The following is an 18,554-nucleotide window of genomic DNA, read 5'->3' on the forward strand; positions in this document are numbered from 1 at the left end:
TTAAGTCTTGTTCAAATTGCATTCAAATTTAGTGGATGTACAGGAGTAGCTCCTTACCTTTAAACAATAACAAATGCAAACCTTTCTAACCTTAATTCAAAGCTCACGTTTGAAAACCTTAAATGCCAAATGTACTGGAGGCCTTCATAACTTTATTCAGGAAGGCACAACCTAGGAGGTTAAACTTGGGGTTGTCCTAGTGCAGGTCTCCCAAATAAAACTATGCCATCTTTACTGTAGCATTTTAAGGACAGTGTGTCATGAAAAAAAGATAAGCTCTGCAATGGACATTTTCTATAAAGCAGACCTTTATGAACTGACTTTGTTTCTAAAGTGTAAAACTTTTGCTTTGCTATGGTTAGTTTAACAGATTTTCATTTCCTCCCCCTTTCCAGATTTTGGCGTTAGTGCATTTTTAGCAACAGGAGGTGATGTCACTCGCAACAAAGTAAGGAAAACATTTGTTGGTACTCCATGTTGGATGGCCCCTGAAGTAATGGAGCAGGTATTACTAGAATTTAAGGAAAAAAAACAAAACAGAATAAACAAACAAACCCCCCCCAAAAAAACCCTAACTCAGTCTTTAATGTTTGGAATTTGAGATATCACCACCTTGGTTTTCATATCTGGTTTTGTTCCAGGTGCGAGGTTACGACTTCAAGGCTGATATGTGGAGTTTTGGGATAACAGCCATTGAGTTAGCAACAGGAGCAGCACCTTATCACAAATACCCTCCTATGAAAGTAACAATCACTTTGCATTGCTTAATACTGTTTTCTGTATTACTAATGTTGCTAGATAGTTAGCACTACTTTGTTTTCAATAGCAACTCAAGATATTTAAATATGTATATTCCATGGAATATTTCTTCTCTTTTAATAGCTCTGTATTTTTGATTGATTTTGCTTACAGCCTCTCTTTTTTTGGGTTAACTGTAGGTGTTAATGCTGACACTTCAAAATGACCCTCCCACTTTAGAGACAGGTGTAGAGGACAAGGAGATGATGAAAAAGTATGGCAAATCCTTTAGAAAATTAATTTCATTATGCCTTCAAAAAGACCCTTCCAAAAGGTAGGTCATTATTGCCATGTACAGTGGAAATATTTTTTAAATATACAGACTACTTAAAAGATTTTATTGTGTTTGAACATCATCTTTAAGTGTATGATTTGAATTTTGCAAACAGCAACCGCCAGTTGTGTTCATCTGGGTTGAAGAAATTGCCTCTTAATTGTTGCTTAAGTTTTCTTCTAGGTTGTTGATCTAATTTATTTATACTTAAATATACTGTTGAATTAAACTCAAAAAGCCCTTGCTCTACATCCTGATTTCTCTATTGGTAACCAAACATACCAATTTCTCTCACTCTGTTAAAAATAAGTAAATAATGTTATGCTGATTTTTCCTATTTTGTGGCATAAGATTAGTACTCCGTTTAACTTGGATATTTCTAGAGAAAAGCACTTACAAAGAGGTTTGGGGTTTTTTTACTACAAAGTTAGAGGCTCAACTATAAAGTTAGAGGTTTCCTTGTGTTTATATAGGTAATCGCATTTCTTAGTATCTTTGTGATTTGCTCTTTCTGCTATGTTTTGTGAATAGGGCAGCCAAGATGGTGGAAATACTAAATACCTGTTCCATAATGATTAATTGATTTGTCCTTTATTTGTTTTTATGCAGACCCATTTTTGTAGGTTTCTTTTGTTAAAGAGTTGGAGGAAATGCATTCTAATTAACATGATTTCCTAAGGAAATTTCTTAGGAAATTCCTTAGAAAGCAATACAAATTGAGTATCGTATGGGTCTTTTATGGTGTGTACTTCACTGATGTTACACTAGCGTGAGTCCAGGACACCGTTGTAGGAACTCAAGTTGAAGGTGACAGCAGCAATACTAGAGAATAAGAATGATTAAGAAAAAAGATTATTTGGCAACATCTTTATTCTTGAAATCTTTCAAATTATGCTTTTCACCAAAGGACCATTTCTGTAGTGTTTTCAGTTTCCTAAACCCTTTATAATTGATGGTCTTGGTACATGGTCCTGGTGCTTTAAGCTTAGAACTACAGTCTGACTCCTTACAGAGAAGAGTGAAATGTGTTCTGGATAATCAAGCTTCTTTTAGTTGCAAGTGTCCAGAAATTTTCTGGGTAAAATTAAACTGATGGAAAATATGAGAAGTAAATAATGATTATACTTTTTCTTCTCTCTTTAAATGCATAATACTTGAGTAACCTGATATGTAATTCTGACATTAGTGTTGAAACATTAGTGTTTAAACCAATTACACTAGTTCATTGCACTACTATTTAAACACATGCAGTATCTTTATACTCAGGATTCTCTTGAATTCAGTAGTTGGATCAGTGGTTAGGTGATTAGATCTGTTTGCCAGTTACTCTAACCGGAAGCAATTTGTTAATTTGTCTGTTTTTATGTTTTTCCCAAGCATGCAGATACCTCCATACCAATCATTATGTCAGTTGTGACAAAAGTGCCTGCTTTTTGTGTCAAATTCTAAGACTGGCATTGCACTGTTGTCTCAGATCAGTGTTTTTCTTTTGGGAATCTGTGTGTGGGAATTTCACACTCCCCAGTGCCAAGGATGGTGCTTACAGTCCTCAACTGCAATTCCTTGCTGTGGCTGTGTGGAAAACAGACCCAGAAAGCATGTCCAGACCAGTTCAGAAGTGTCTGTCTGGCATAATTAATGGTAGAGGAGTGTAGAACCTGTAGAATGCTGATTTCAATAAAACTAGACTAAAAATCTAGCTTTTGGATAAAACTTTACTAAGAATCTAGCTTTTATCCTTGCATATCCCTGTTATGAAATGTGATGGTACCAGGTCACTTCTCTTAAGAGTTAATTTGAGGCAGAACCTTAAAACTTTGACACAGAAACAGATGTTTTTAAATTTTATTTTATTTTCAGGTATTCTCCTTCATTCTTGTTCATTCAGGGTTTATGTGTGAATTACTGGTGAGCCTGGTGGTCTCCACAGTATCACTAATAGGAAATTATTTTTTTTCTAGAGTGTGCTGCTTTGGCATGGGAGAAAAATAAGTGCTGTGTGCAGCTACTGCCTGTGTCTAAATGGATACTTTTTATTTAATGTCAGGAGTTTTTTCATTGTTTCCAGGGGGAGTGAACTGACACATGCATACACCCTACTTCTCTTTCACATGTACATATATACATATTACTCCTCTTTTCTCCGCTTGCTTTTTCAGATGTGTCCACAGAGAAATAAACTACTTCACATTTTGGGTTTTTGGTTTTTTTTGACACTGAAATTTTCTAAACTGAAGTTTTCCCCTGCCTTATCCAGTTTGTGCTATATCCAATGTCTTGGATTAGTTCAGATGGAAAATATTCATATATTTCTTCTCTTAATTTAGAAATGATGAATCTTGGAGATTTTGGCTCCCTTATATTTAGCTGTGTGAAAATTAGTCTTGAATAGTGGTATGGGCTCCTAATGGAAAAGATGAAAAGAACTTGGAAGATTTTATTTCATCCTGAGAGATACTTTGCCTCTCTCCAGTCTGCTTCAGTACCAATGTCTCGCTTTGGCTAAACAAGTAGGTTTTTAGATCTCTGAAGCCAGGGAAACAAACCTGACTCTTGGAATCACTTCAGTAGCTGTCAGGTTGTGATTATCTATTGAAAAATGTCAAAAATACAAACTTGACAATGATAGGAAGAAAGAGTCATGAACAGCAAGTAAAAGTGAAATGTCTGGGGTCTGACCTTAAACTATTACTTTGATTTTTGTTTGTCAGTGTGGTTGGAAGACGCTCCTTGTGACTCTGGTATTATTGTTATTTTTGCCATACGTAGGCTTAACATTTATATGTGTGGTGAGTACACATGAATTCAGTAGCTGCTATCATTCTTTCTGCATTCATACAGTACTTAGTCAAAAGTATTAGAGACATACCATTTAGCTAACGTCTTGTACTGCATTCACTGAGAGGGGTCTTTGTTTTCTGTTCTAATTTATTATTGATTTTTCAGGCCTACAGCAGCAGAACTTTTAAAATGCAAATTTTTCCAGAAAGCCAAGGTAACATGTTTAACCCTATGAGTAAATTTTGTTCTGCCTTAAAATCTGCAAGAATTTTATTTTTTATTGATTTTTAACTTGCTGAATGTTGGTTTTACAGAATAGAGAATACCTGATTGAGAAGCTTCTCACTAGAACACCTAATATAGCACAAAGAGCAAAAAAGGTGAGTATATTCACATCTTTCTCTGGACTGGTGTGCAAGAAAAAGCAGAGACTGTTTGGTTACTTTACGTTTTGGTTGATTGACTGACTGAGCCATTTTCCTATACAGTCTTTCAAATGAATGAATGAATGTTTTTTGCAACCTAGCTTTCTCCAGTAAGCCCTGGGGCATTTTGACTTCTTTCTGGCCTTGTCAAAGTAATACATGGTACTTGTTACCATACATGACAAATTTTTCCCACACCCTTTTAGAGAGCTACAAATGAAATTGCTGTGAAAACAAAAAAATGCTCTGCAAGCATATAGGTTCATAAACTGCAGAATTCATATCTTCACTGATCATTTAGAGGAAGGATGAATACACTACAAATGGTATTTATTGAGAACTGCTTAGTTTTTGAAATGTCTGGAAGGTCAGGTCCAAACTCTGCAAGAGTGGTGCTGAGTTGTTCAGACAAGTGGAGCCTTATCCCACAAGTGATGGAATTAAACCCAAGCCATGGCATGTGCTGGTATTTCTGTGGTGCCTTGGGTGTTTGTGTAAGGGAGCTTACCAGGTGATGTGCATCAGAACTGAATAAATACATTCTTAAGAAGCTTAGTAGGCAAGTGTTTTAAAACTTAAGAATGAAGCAAGCTACTATTCGTAAGAGCTCATAAACAGGAACAAATGCAGACTCCTGCTTATTGCATATGAGAAATTATAGAATTCCCTGTCTCTGGAGACTTAACTCACTGTATTGAGGAGCTTGCTTGGAAATTGCTGAACCTCTGCAAGTGACGAAGCAGTGAGCTGAGTCCAGCTTTCTAAAGCAGGCTTTATTTTGAGGATCAGCCTTTGTTAGCACAAAGTTGGCACATCAGTTAGGCTTTATCTTACCTGGACTGGCGCTTGTAAGATTTTCTGTGTGTTTTGTGAATGTTTTTTTTGGCGTAATTGTACAAGACTGTAATGTTCCTGTAAAAGCCGGTGGCTTTTACTTGAAGATACTATCAGCAGGATCCCAATGCTTTAAGATCTTTTCAGTCTTCTGGTAGAAGTAATTTGGGAAATCAGTTGCAATGGTGGGACTTTGAGGGAGGTTGGAGTGGGAAGCTGGAATTGGTTTGTAGAAGGAAAGGGTAGCACGTTGAACAGATTAGCTAGCTGGAAGGTGCAAAGGCTAGGCGCAGTTCAGGTGTTCAGCCATGCGATGGCAGCAATGCCCACATAAAAAACTACCTCACTGTGCGGGGTGGGAAATGAGCCGTTTGGTTTTTGTTTTACATCTCGGGCTATACGGTAATTTAGATACCAGCTAGGGTTCTGACAGAGCATCTGCCTTATGGGATTCATCTCCCAGCAGTGTCCTCAGGTCAATTTCAGAAACTGCCTGCTAACTCATACATGCATGTTTGTATACTTACCTTTTAAAAATAACTTAGTGTCTGGAATTGCAAAACAAATGGAGGGCAGCCTCCCATACACCACCAGAAATAGTTTTCTGTATGGTACTAAAGACAGATCTATAGATTTTTTAAATTGCAAGCTAAATGGAAAAAATATTTTAAGTTTTAGCTACCAGAAAGGCTAAATTATTTGTATTTTAAAAGGATGCAATATTAAAATTCATCAAGGATTTAAAATTTAACTCAGTTGTTACAACTTTGCATGTAGCTGCTGTTTTAAGATACCAGACAATATAAATGTATTTTAATATTAAAACGATGGGGGTTTATTTAAAATAACTTATGTAAGTGCAGTTTGTTTGCTCAGATATTAAGATGTGAAATCTCTAAGGTCACTCTTGAAGAAGTAACCCCTGTAATGTAAAAAAGAATGTCACTAGGGCAAGAGATGGGAAGGAGGTAGTGTCATTATTGCTTAAATTATCTTCTCTAGCACTTGGTGTGAAATGCCTATAACTAATGATCTGTAGCACTGCTCCTAGCACAGATGTCAGATCTGCCCTGCAGTCATTTAATTTTTCTTGCATTTACCATATGTATATTACTTTGCTTTCTCATGTTTTGCTTCTGCCTTCACAACTTATACTTGGCAATTATTTTGATTAAATATGAGTTCAGGTCCATTTATGAAATCCATGTACACATTACTTCTGGCATGTGTGAGGAAAACATAATGCTGTCAAATGTGTCCTGTTTTAAAACAATTAAGCAACACCTACAGCGTGTGTTTAAAATACAGTTTAACTTCAGAGATGTAAAATACATCTTTGTGCACATATTCCCCTTGCCCAACATTTCTTTGAATTCTGCTAATTTTGAAATTGTGCCCTTTCTGGCCCTATCCTGGTATATGAGAATAACACTGAGCCACTTCTCAAACTGAGTTGCCCAGGAGAGATATGACTTCCATCTGCCTGTGCAGAACCTGCTTAAGTATATGCCAGTACTGATCCACGGAAATGAGTGTTACACCATGCAACTAATTACTGGCAGTTCTGGGTTTCGTGTATGTGACGACTTACTTAAAAAAGCACTGCTGGTGTCAAGAAGAACTACAGAAAAGTCTGTGGGGAGTGATCTGTTCAGTGCGGTATGGTAACCAGGGACGTGGTCTGAGAGCACGCTCGTGTTGTTAATAGAAATGTGGGAGCTCTGATTGCAGCCTCTGCCTTGTTAAATGCTGTGATGGTAGAGCTGCCTGCTCCGTCCTGCTTGGATCAGGGCTGTGTACACCCCAGTTACACAACAGCTTAGCATGAGCTGAGAAACACGTGTGAAGTAGTTTTAGTTTTGAACTGAAAGCTAAGTTGTTTCATTTGTGATGAGAACTGCTATACTGGAATAGAGGAAATTTGAAGCAGCTTCCAGAATTCCACAGTCAGTTTAGAAATTTGTCACACTAAAAACTAAATTATAACTGTAAGTATTCTGTATGCCCAAAGGCCCAGGGTTAATTTTGAGTTTTTATAATCCTGCTTCTTCAATTTTGAAAATCTCTTGCATGACTGCCACTTTAACAAAGTGAACAGGGGAAAACATGGATCTGCATTTCGTTTTATTGCTGTCTGAAGAGCTGCCAGTAAAAAAAATTATTTAAAAAAAAATCTGAGTAATAATTGGGCTTGAATTCTATTTCTGGGACACCAGTATTGCTCTGTGCTGTTAATAGAAGCTCTTTAGAACTCAGAGTTGTTAGTTACTGGGAAAAACCTGTGACAAGATAAAGAGATGATCAGTGTGAGTGATACCAGTTTTTATTAAAACTTAGAAACACCCTTACTGATGGGCTGAAAACGCTAGCTCTGCAGTACAGCTAATTTAGGGAAATGATCATATTACCTTGTGTATAAAATTAACAATCCCTTGCATTTTACAAGGAAAACATCATCCAGATTTCTTGGGCATTTCTAACATCATGACTGCATCTCAGCAAGACATACATATGCATCATTTCCATGTTTCAGTAGTGGATTTAAATGAATAGATACAATTCACCAATGATGGGTGTTGCCTTCTGAAAAGCAGAGAGCAACATTAATTTGAGCTCAGATTATTAATTAAAATATATATTAATTGCTAGACTTCTTTAGACTTCAATGCTTATTTGATTAATGCTGATACATGAAGAAAAGGGCCAGGTGCTGTACTGGAATGTTTCTGGAAAACAGCAGCTGAACTATAAAAATATATTTGGCAAAACTTTCTGTGTCTTCCATTGCAGATAATTAGTTGTTCAGTTTACTCAGAACACTGCTACAAAGGAAAAAAAACAGTGCAACTATTTTTATATTGTTGTATACTGCTAGAAAATAAAACAACCAACAAATCCCAAACAGAGGAAAATTTGGTATTCAGACCCTGTTGTTTTTTTTGTTTATTTTCCAGAAATTGTTAAAACTAAAAATTTAATTAAATACTTCTCCTATAAAATGTAAATTTGACAAAAAATCCCATAATCAGAGAAAGTAATTCCTGTATTAGTGGAAAGCTCCTGTGGTAGAAGTGTAAGATGTTTTAAGGGGCAGACACAGGCATTTGCAACAGCTTGGTTTCAATATTTCAGACAAAGCAAAAGATTGCTTTTAGCATTTCTGCTAAGTATATTTAAATGCTGTTGTGCCATAAGATACAAAGGACTTCCTACAATATCTGGGTTTGTTCATCCTTTCTGTCATAAAGTGCTTTTACTATATGTGTAAAGTTTGTGAGGTTGGATTTTGTGTCCTCTCAGATGGGATTAATCTAGAATAGATGGACTTTAAAATAAACTATGGAATAATTGACTATTGGGTGTCTTTGGTACTTCAAATAGCCATAAGCATCTCTGCAATAACGTCTGTTACTTGTCTTGGCAAGGTTTAAAAGCTCACACATACTCTATCTTAATTGTTAAGAAGTTATCTCTCCCATACTGCATGGTGTTTTCCACTTCATGGGCTATCATTGTTCAACTTCAGAATTCATTTGTGCAGTGGTAACTGTCTCTTGTTCTCTTGTGTAACAGCATTGATTTGCTCATTAAGTAATGTTGCATTTGTGACCTGTTGACTTACTCAAAAATATCTAGAACATGAACTAACATGAGGCTGGTGTATAATGAGGCAACTTTTCATATTAGAACAATAGCTTTAAATATCTGGCGTTTATTTAAGTTATTGAAACTTTCAGTACTGGAGGAGGGTTTAATTGCAATGAAAGGCAAGCGTGGTATGTTCTTAAAGGTACTGTTGAAGAAGTCCTGGTTAAAGAGTCAAGGCAGGCATAAAGGAAGTCCAGATGTGCATGACGCTGGTGGTAAATTCTTGAATCAGAAAGTAAGTCTTGTCACTAACCAGACAATAATCCTATTTTACTGTCCTATTTGTTACTTTCTCTTGCTGAGAATGTGTGGGGAAGTTGTGCTAGTTTTACCTGTTTGTCTTCTGAGAAATGAAACTTCAAACATTTCACTCACATAACATCCAAAAGCATCTCTCTTGGATTTGAACCAGTATCCTAAGTGAAAAGTGACCTAGTGGAATTTGTTGTCATTTAATCTATTCCTAGTCTATATGTCAAATAGGTATTTTGTCAATGTAGGCAGCCACAACGTCTCGTCAGACTCATCTTAATGTCACAAGGTTTCCTACTGTGCTGTCTTCAGCGAGGTGGTAGAGGAAGCCTTTCTGCTTGTCTTTATTCATAAAAGTTCTGGGAGGATATGAAAGTGTGTTTTACTTGTGATTTTTTACCTTTGGAAAGTTTGTCAGGAGGGTCATGCAGGGAGATGAATTACAAAGAGAATTCTGTAAATGCAGGGTGGCTCAGAAGCAGCATTGCCATCTGTTACCATTTGTTGAAAGCTACATGAGAATTTTTGCTTTCATATAAAGAAGTTACATCTTTAGCCTTTATAGCCCTAAAGTATAAATTGAAGGGAGGAAAAAAAAAAAAGAGCCCAAGCCCAACACTCTGAAGAAATAGAAAAGTAAATATATTTTCCTGTTTAGACCATGTAAAGCTTCTAGAAACTCAACAACAGAAAAATTGCATGCCATTTATTTTGGCACTTGTGTCCCCTGCACTGGTGATATTCTTGGAGTTCTGGGCCTAAAACTGAACACTGATTCTGCTGGCCATACTATTCCTGATACATGCCAGGATGCAGTTGCTCTTCTTGGTGAACTGAGCGCACTTCTGGCTCATGTTCAGCTGGCTGTCAACCAACACCCCCAGATCATTTTCTGTTAGGCAGCTCCATGAGAAGATTATTTGAACTGTGCATTGCAAGTAAGTGAAAAGTTGTGTAGCATATGAAGTTAAAGGGGAAAAACATGAACTGGATGACAAAGGGAGAACTCTGTATTCATCCCTGCAGTACTGTGCAGGAGTCACAGGCAGCAGAGGGCATCCACAGCTCAGGCTAAGCACAAGGAGCATGGCTTGGTCCTTCCTGAACTGTGAAGTCAGGCAGGTGAGGAGAGCAGTGCTAGGTTAGGAGTGGCTCTTGGGCAGTGATTTTAAATGCTCTACCTTGATTGATTGCATCCTGCTCCTTGATCTCTAACTAAAATATAAACACTGGCTGTTTATAAAATTGGATTTGCCAAAAAGTGCAGATGTATGTTAATTTGTAATTCTTTGGAATACTGCACTAAAATTTTTCATTTTGATTGCTTTACTAAAAAAATAAGCTTTGGTCTCTTTAAAATCTGTATCTGTGTGGAATGAAGAATGTGTGTTACAGTAATTTCTCATGTGTATATAAATATGTGGAAACTTGTAGAAAATACAAAACTGAAGAAATCAGAATTTCATCTTAAAGTGGTAGTTTGAAGTCTTTGAGCTTGAAAGTAAGTGAAAATAATTCTAAATTATTCTTTGAGTTCTGCAGTAACATACTGTTTTCCTAAAGTCTTCAATGTGACCACATAGCTGGCAGTAAAACACACCTTATAATGAATCTTCTGTTACTCAGTAATGAAGTTCTGCATGAGGCTCTGTTTGTTTTTCTTTTACCTTCTGATCATTTCAAGAAGTAAATGGTTTGGATGGTAGGAAAGAATGGTGGAACCAGATGGTGGTAGTTATAAAAGGTGGATCTAATAATCCCTCTGAACAGAAATCCTTTTAGTAGTGACTTGTTATTGTGATGCCCATTCATCTGAGCCTCCTAGAAAGGTAACCAGGGCTCTAAAGATCTGAATCTTTACCTTTTTTAAACTTCATCTTTCAGAGTATCATCGCTCTGCCAATTTGCTGTATTTTTGATTGGCTTCCTTTGATTCTTGCCGGTACTTTCTTGGCCTTAACATATTTATTCGACTTGGGGAGAGGGGGAGGCCAGGCACAAAAAAGAAAAAGGATGAAAGAGTCTCCCTGCATGTCTGAATTAGTCATCAGGTAATACCTGATAGCATATTAGGGATTCCTTGTTTTTGAGGTGGTTACTTTTGAGAAACAATGCAACTCATCTGCACAGTCAATTGAAAACATTCTCCTCAGCACAGGTACACATTCATGCCTAACAAGACTGTTGTTAAAATGTGAATGTGAAGAATTATTTGCATTTAATAACATCCAGTAATGAAATTTATGTAATGGAGCTAATAAATAGAGAAATAATGTCTGAAAACCAAAAATCATACTGAATGAGTTAATTTGCACATTTGCCATGTCACTGAGATTTCTGCAAAACACTGCAATTTCTCAAAACAAAATGAAGTTCAAATTTTGGAGCAGAGATAATAAGTATGTTACAGTATTTGTCTATTCATGGTTTTGGAAAGCAGAATTAGGAGTGTAGGGAATTACCTGCAGTTGTTTACAAGATGTTTATGTGACAAAATAGTGTCTCTGGTTTAAGCTAGAGCATTTTCTGTCTCTAAGCAGCAGCATCCCAGCAAGAAAGACTGAGGTAGAGTGAAAAGAGGATGGCTTTGAACAGAGAATTCCCCAGGGTGGATGGAGAGTTAGTACACTGTGTATCTGTCCCCTTTTTTTAGAATTTCCTTTAGAAATGCAGGAATTTACTCCCTCCTTCCATCTCCCTTCAGCTTTTAATTTCTTTGTTATCCTCTCAATAGTTTCTCCGCTTTGTTCCATCTCTACACTATCAGTATAGGTAGGATTTCATGGCAGTCTCAATTGATGGCCCTATCCCCAGGTGTCACACTTGTCATCGTGTGAGCATGATACTGTTTGTGTTTGACTATAAACCAGACCACAATCATAAATACTTAAAACAAGTAACCTTATGTTTGTTGTTTTTTTTAAAACTGATTTCTGTTCTTTGTTGACATGTGCCGTTATCCTTTAAAAAATGGTGCTCTTCAAGAACCACTAAAAGTCCTATTCAATTCAGAATTTTCAGTCTCCTTTATGCAGTATCTTTCTTGAAAGAAACTGCAATGATCTGACATTTCTTCACTTTAGATTGGCAGTGTTATTGATTGCAGTAGTGAGTACATGAAGTAATGTACACAAAAGAAGATGAAGATTCCCGTATTTCCAATTCTTAAATGGCTTAGATTCCTTTTCAGTTTTAATAATACTTTGTGCTGTGTTAAAGAAGAGAGAAATATTCTCCAAGTTTGCATCAGTGACTTGGATTTTCCATACTGACTTCTTTCATTAAAGTAATTACAAATGTTCCCTAAAGATGACTTTAGCAAACATGACCTTAGAGCAAACAATAAATAGCTGTTTTGGAAGGGTGTCCTGGATAGCTGTGAGTATATATTTTAATTCCAGCACAGGTGCATTTTGATTTTTTGAAGAAAATCTTTGTGAGATCAAGACACAATTTATGAAAGTTTGACCCTGAAGTAAATTAATTATTTTGGCTGTTATTCTGATGCGAAATCTTAAATGGGGTAACGGTTTCTATCAGTGTTGCCATATTTTGCAGACACCATTTGCTTTTAACTCAGAATGGAAAGATTCAGCTAGAATTGACTTGGAATTGAAGCATTTGATGTTCCTGTATCTTCGTAATGAGATAACATACGTGTTTGTGTGTATGTGTATATATATATATATATATGTATATATATATATATGAGAACATTTTACAGACTCAGGATGTAGTACTTGAAGCGCCAATGACACCTCAACTTCTTGCACAGTAAGGTCACTTTGGAACACTGAAATTCAAACCCTTAAGACTGAATCTTTAGGACATGTGAGGAGATGTGTACACCAAAAAATGTTTGCTTCCTAGGGGCTTCGCTATGATCTTCAATCAAAATGTTCTGTTTCACATGGGCAATACACATCCCAGAAATACCTAAAGACATTTTTCATGAACTGCAAAAGCTTAAATCATCTGTGTCATTTCAGTCAACAATTTGGACAAAACCTAAGCATAGTTGTACAACATAGAGAGGAAGTAACAATTAATTTGATGTGGAGTATGAATGGTAGCTTCTCCAAGTTTTCAGGGTTCAGGACCAGCTGTACCTTCATTGGGTACATATGTGATTTTTTTCTCCCCAGGAAAGGTGTAATGCAACAAACCTCCATAGTTCTTGCAAAGGGAAGGGGCACATGTCATCCTGAATGATGGCTTGCACGTGTCAATTTTTATTCTGAAATGAGAGTTTAATGTCTGGTCCTAAAAAGCCAGTTGCAGTTATCTCAGAATTAGTTTCTGTGCCAGCTTAAATTCTTGCTATCAATGTCTTAGGAGGGCCTGTGCTTTTGGAAAAACATAATGAACTAACCAAACAGAAAAACAAAACACAAATGAAACCCAAACCCAGCTAACTGAACCAAAACAACACACAGCACCCCCACCCTCCCCAACAACAAAACAATCCCAACACCAAAACCCCAAACAAACAAAAAAGAAAAAAAAAACAACCCTGCCTGTGGGGGAAAAAAAAAGACAAAAAAGCCCCCCCTCCTCACCCCGATCCCTGTGTATTACATTGAAGTACTTAAAGTTCTATCTAACTTCTTATTCAAGTAGTAGAAAAACAAAGACTATGAGGAAAGGGGTTTTTTTCCCCATTATATTTGCAGTATGCAGGGTGGCTTAAGAGGAGGGGCCATAAGCAGCAAATGACGGTGATATTTTAACACCTTCTGAGCCCTGCAAAGATGAAATGCCAGAGTGTCGTTTCAGAAAGGTAGTGGCATATCCCATTAATAATGAAAGTCTACATAAGTCATGGTGAGAAAAAACAAGGTTCCCAATTGCATAAAATACATTCAGGTTTGCAGGGGTTTTGTGGTTTGCATAAGAATTAAAATGAAATTTCGATTATGATAAACTCAGGGGAATTTAAAAGCAGCAATGAAGGGATGAGGATGTTCATGTGACCTGTGAGACTGGGCTGGATAGGGATTAGCTGTCTCTTCAGGAAGTGCCTCAACTCTTGAACAAAGGATGATGTATACTTGTGGGAAGTCATGGAACTCAGGCTCTGCCTTTTACCTCAAGCGTTAAGATGTGATTAAATGTGCAACTGTTTTGAGCAAAAGGCTTCCGCCATGATTGGATAAATGTAATGATATGCTGATTTCCTTCATTGCATTGGAATGCAAATGAATGCATTTTGCTTTTATATCTTAGGATATATCATTCAGGAAGGTTTTGCAAGATAGCTAAGGGTAAAAATTGTAAAATATGTTTACAGCCTTATGATGTGGAAGGAACTAAACTGGGTGTTTTTGGAGAGGAAATACACAGGCCAAAATGTATTAAACCCAAACCCATGTTCAGGTATACCTTATTTCTTACCGTTGTTCTTCTTAAAAAAATAACTGGCATGGAGTTGGCATGGTAACTGGCATTGGTAACTGCTTCACATAAAGTATGAGAAATAAAGTTTTTGGGACTTCTTATTGAAAAAAAAAGTTTTATAAGAACTTCTGGGATCTGTGTAACAGCGGAGTCCTATCTCCGGTAAGAACTGTTAGCAATGTCTTCTGTAAGAACCATTACCACAGTCTTAGGAAAAGGTGAAGGTATACAGCATCAGTTGACTGGCTTTTCTTGTTTCTGCCAGAAAGCCAGATCTGGGCCTTTACTAGGACAGACTGCAGAAAATAAAAAAGGTGAGGTGTTTAAATAACGGCCTTCTGCTCCTGCTCTCTGGGGCACAAGGAATTGTGTGCATCTTGAATGCTGTACTAGCAGATGTAGCTGAAGGGCATCAGTAGTAAAATAGAAGACAACTCTATCTCCAGAAAAAGCTGAGCTAGGTATTTGTTTCACTGCAATGTTTCCAGAAGGGTGTGTGTATTGCCTTCTGTAGAGAGGCAAGTGTAAAAAGTGGAGAACAGCACTAACTGTTCTGTAATTAGAAATTAATAAGGAGCAGTGTCATGGTTCCACAAAGAGTTTTGCAGATATATTTTAAATGAGTGAGGTCTACACATCCACTTCTCTACAGGAATTTAGGAAAAATTGTATTTTGGTTCTGAGTTACCTAAAATGTGGAGGGCAGCAAGGCACCTACCGTGTTACTGAAATGTTTAACAGATCATTAATGCCATCAGTTTTGCTTACAAAAATAAATCTTATTTGCCATACTTTCAGGTCACTGAACTCTTTTGTGGAGCAGAGTTTAAAAATGTTGTTTTAAATCTACCCAGGATTCCATCCCAAATATTCAGTTCTAGAGACTTTAACAGGAATAGCTTAAATAGTTAAGATGGTGAAAAAAAAATCCAGATTACTAGTTCAGTTATTACTCTTACTGAAAGAATGGATTTTGAGTGTGGTCTAGATGATGTGCCATACCATGTACAAATTGCAGTAATTTGTTATGTGTATATACATTGGTGTCCCATAGTATGTCTTTTTTGTGGTTTTGTTGTTGGTTTTTTATATAAATTGGACATTGAAATAAAATACTAAATCTGTAAGTTGTCCCAGTTCTATGTTGTTTTGACTAGCTGTGAATAAGGAAGTAAAAAGATTAAGAAAATATTCATTCCCTTCCTTGTCACTGTACAAAATTAAACTTGTAAAGAGATGCAGGAGTGAAAGAATCAATGATGAATAATAAATTCTTCTTTACCTAGTCTCTAACATCTACATATAGCAAGCACATCAATGCCTAGAAGACAGTAATTTGTTTTGTATCCCTGTGCTGTAGACTGCTTTACATCAAGCTTTGGTGGAAATGTGGGCTGCTTCTGCACTGTGATGCGAGTTCTGTCAGGCTGATTTGGGCTAACCTTCAATGGATGGGGGATTTACAGTCGCCCTGTTCATCTGAGTAAGCAAACATTCTCCTGGGAAGCTGATGCGTGCTATTGTTGGCTGAGACTGTTAAATTATCTGTATCCTGCTTTGAAAGAGTGAGGACAAATAGTTCTGTCAGCAGCTTAATTTATTCTTCAGTCTTTGTGACTCTGATGTGTACTGGAATAAGCTTTAACCACCAACAATATATACAAGAACAACAATAATAATATGATGCTTGATATTTTTGTGGTAGTCATGATTTTTTCACTCACTAAATTGTCCAAGCGTTCTTTGTCATAGCTGATGTTTATACTGACGTTCTTCCATGGCCGTGGTAATGTTGGCAGTAGCTTCTCAAGCTTTTCCTCCAACAAACTTTTTGCTTGTATATTACAATGTTCTAAGCTGCTTTTATGTTGGATGCAGTTGAAATGCTAGCAATTCAAATTCATTTTTTATTCCTTGGTGCTCATGTGATTTATGTGGAATGTGTTTTGTAAATGTGTATTAATTTGTCTTTATAAGGTTGAAGGCTTTAATTGTTTTCTTCACAAGCCGAAGTTATGATTCAGTTTAGTTGCTACTTTGGAAGGAGTATTTCAGTTTTTGAAACTGTAAACCCCAAATTGGAACTGAGCATTTTTTAACTTGTTTCCCTTTCCATGTGAAATACTTACTGAGAGGGATACAATCCTAGCTTGAGAAACTATCAATGCTCTGTATTTTGACTAAAGCTGGTGGAGATGTTACAGTAGTATAGCTACCACATACAATGTAAAGTAAGTTCCTCCCTATTTTTGTAGAGATACAAGAAGTCAGTTTCAGTTCCATGCTCTCAGATTTGCTTTGTGGCTTCAGAGAAATAACTTCATTTGTGCACTACTTTATTTCCTTGTGTAAAATGGGAATCCTGTAGCCAGGGTATCAGGAGAAATAGGTAGCATATTCTCAACTTCTGTAATGCTGTGATCATTGAGAGTGATATGTAAGAAGTCTTCTAGTAGTAGTATATCAAATGATGATCAGTAATGAAATTTCAAATATTTAAAATGCTAGGAACAGTGTTAAGACTTCTGTTCTTACCTATCGTTTATCTTTTCTTCCCAAGTCATCTGGCACTTCAGAAATGAATTTTGGTCCTGGGCTAGTATTGCTCAAGACAACCCTTCTTAATGCTAGCTTGTAAGAAGACTATTGAAAAGTCATTTCCTGTTTGGTTGGATCAAATCAAGCTGGAACAAAATGGATCTGAATGGGAATATGGAATTCAAACTAACTAGCACAAATTGGTGATGTAATTTGAGGATGCATATTCATTCTTATGTTGCTGGACTTTCTGCCAGTTTTAGCACTGCCCTGAGAGTTTGGGAGGTTGGACTGATGTTCAGTCACAAGTTGAGGCTTGTGTATGGAGGCCTGCAGAATTGTCTTCTCTACAGCAAGTTGAATCTTGAATTTGCAATCTGTATGTCATTGTGATAGAAACTATGGATTCTGTTGCCAAATAATATTTGCAGTCCTAAAAATTCCCCTATATAAAGAAAAGGGAGGCAAATAAAGACAACACTTTAACTGTCTGTATATAAAAAACAGGAGATAATATGAATCAGGAAGAATAAAGTGTGTTCTTTGAAGAACAATGCATATGAGGAAAAATCTATGCTTGATTGTGAAATAAAATCAGAAGAAAAGAGAGGTTTATCTGTTCTCTCAAGGGTAAAGTGTCATTGAATCTCACAAAAAATAGATAAGCAGGGCACCAAGTCTGGACTTTCTTTGTTTCTTGAGAGCTATGCAGTACTTGGATTCCTAAGTTATATCTCTGAGGTCTTGTCTACGGGTAATTCTTTTTCCTCCCAGGGTAATGCTAACAGTTGGGATGAACAGTCTTTCTTGCATATATTGACATTGTTCATTTACTTTAGCACTTTATTTTGATGGTAGAAAAACTCTTCATGTCCATGTTTATGAAGTGTATCTTCAACACACACTTCAAAAAGCAGTGACCCAGTGAGGCTGAGATTATTGGCAAAACATATATGAATATTTTTTGCAGTACTGATCCCAGCTTCCTATAATCTTCCTTCAGTAGCCATCTAGTTTATTTTTAAGTAACAGTTGAATGTTACTTGAACTCCCCTCATCATTTTTGTGTTGGCCTGTTGCAGTGTTTTCCTTAACTTTTACAAGCTGCAGCATTTCCAAGAGTAGCTTAAGCTGCCCACTGCCAAAGGAAGAAGATTGCAAGCTTTGCCAAAGGTGACTATGGTTTGATGGGAGAAAATGGCATAATCATTTCCCTCACTCCCCACTGATGGGCATACTGTAATGTTTTTGCTACAAATGCTTGACAGCTGAGGCATTGTGCATAGTGAGTGCTTACCAGGCTACAGTTCTGTACATATATATATAACTATCCATCAGCAAAATATTTTGTATATTGCACATCTGTCCTTGTGAATCAAAAGAAAACAAAACAGTGGACAAGTATATCATCTAGAGAAACACTTTTTGTTTCCATCCTGATGAAGACACATTTTTAACAGAGCAATTCGGCACCTGTGACTCTCAGTGATTGCTTATCTTTGTTCCTTTTTTCCCCCTTTTTTTTGCCTCCTCTCAGGCCTTTTATAATGGCCCTTAGTGTATTTGCTGGAGAGATTTTTTTTCCTCTGTTGAAGGTTGTTTAGGCC

General features: G+C 36.7%; 1 protein-coding gene across 1 annotated transcript in view; it reads left to right on the top strand.

Moving 5' to 3' along the window:
• Positions 1–18,554, top strand: part of STK39 (serine/threonine kinase 39) — a 94,865-nt gene that overhangs the window by 31,296 nt on the left and 45,015 nt on the right. Inside the window, exons 6-10 of the mRNA XM_054381027.1 lie at positions 396–505; positions 642–743; positions 939–1,072; positions 4,019–4,067; positions 4,168–4,233. Of these exons, the coding sequence (XP_054237002.1) occupies positions 396–505; positions 642–743; positions 939–1,072; positions 4,019–4,067; positions 4,168–4,233 (461 nt within the window). The remainder of the gene's footprint in view (positions 1–395; positions 506–641; positions 744–938; positions 1,073–4,018; positions 4,068–4,167; positions 4,234–18,554) is intronic.

The sequence above is a fragment of the Indicator indicator genome, chromosome 5 (assembly GCF_027791375.1).
Source record: "Indicator indicator isolate 239-I01 chromosome 5, UM_Iind_1.1, whole genome shotgun sequence".
Classification (NCBI taxonomy): Eukaryota; Metazoa; Chordata; class Aves; order Piciformes; family Indicatoridae; genus Indicator; species Indicator indicator.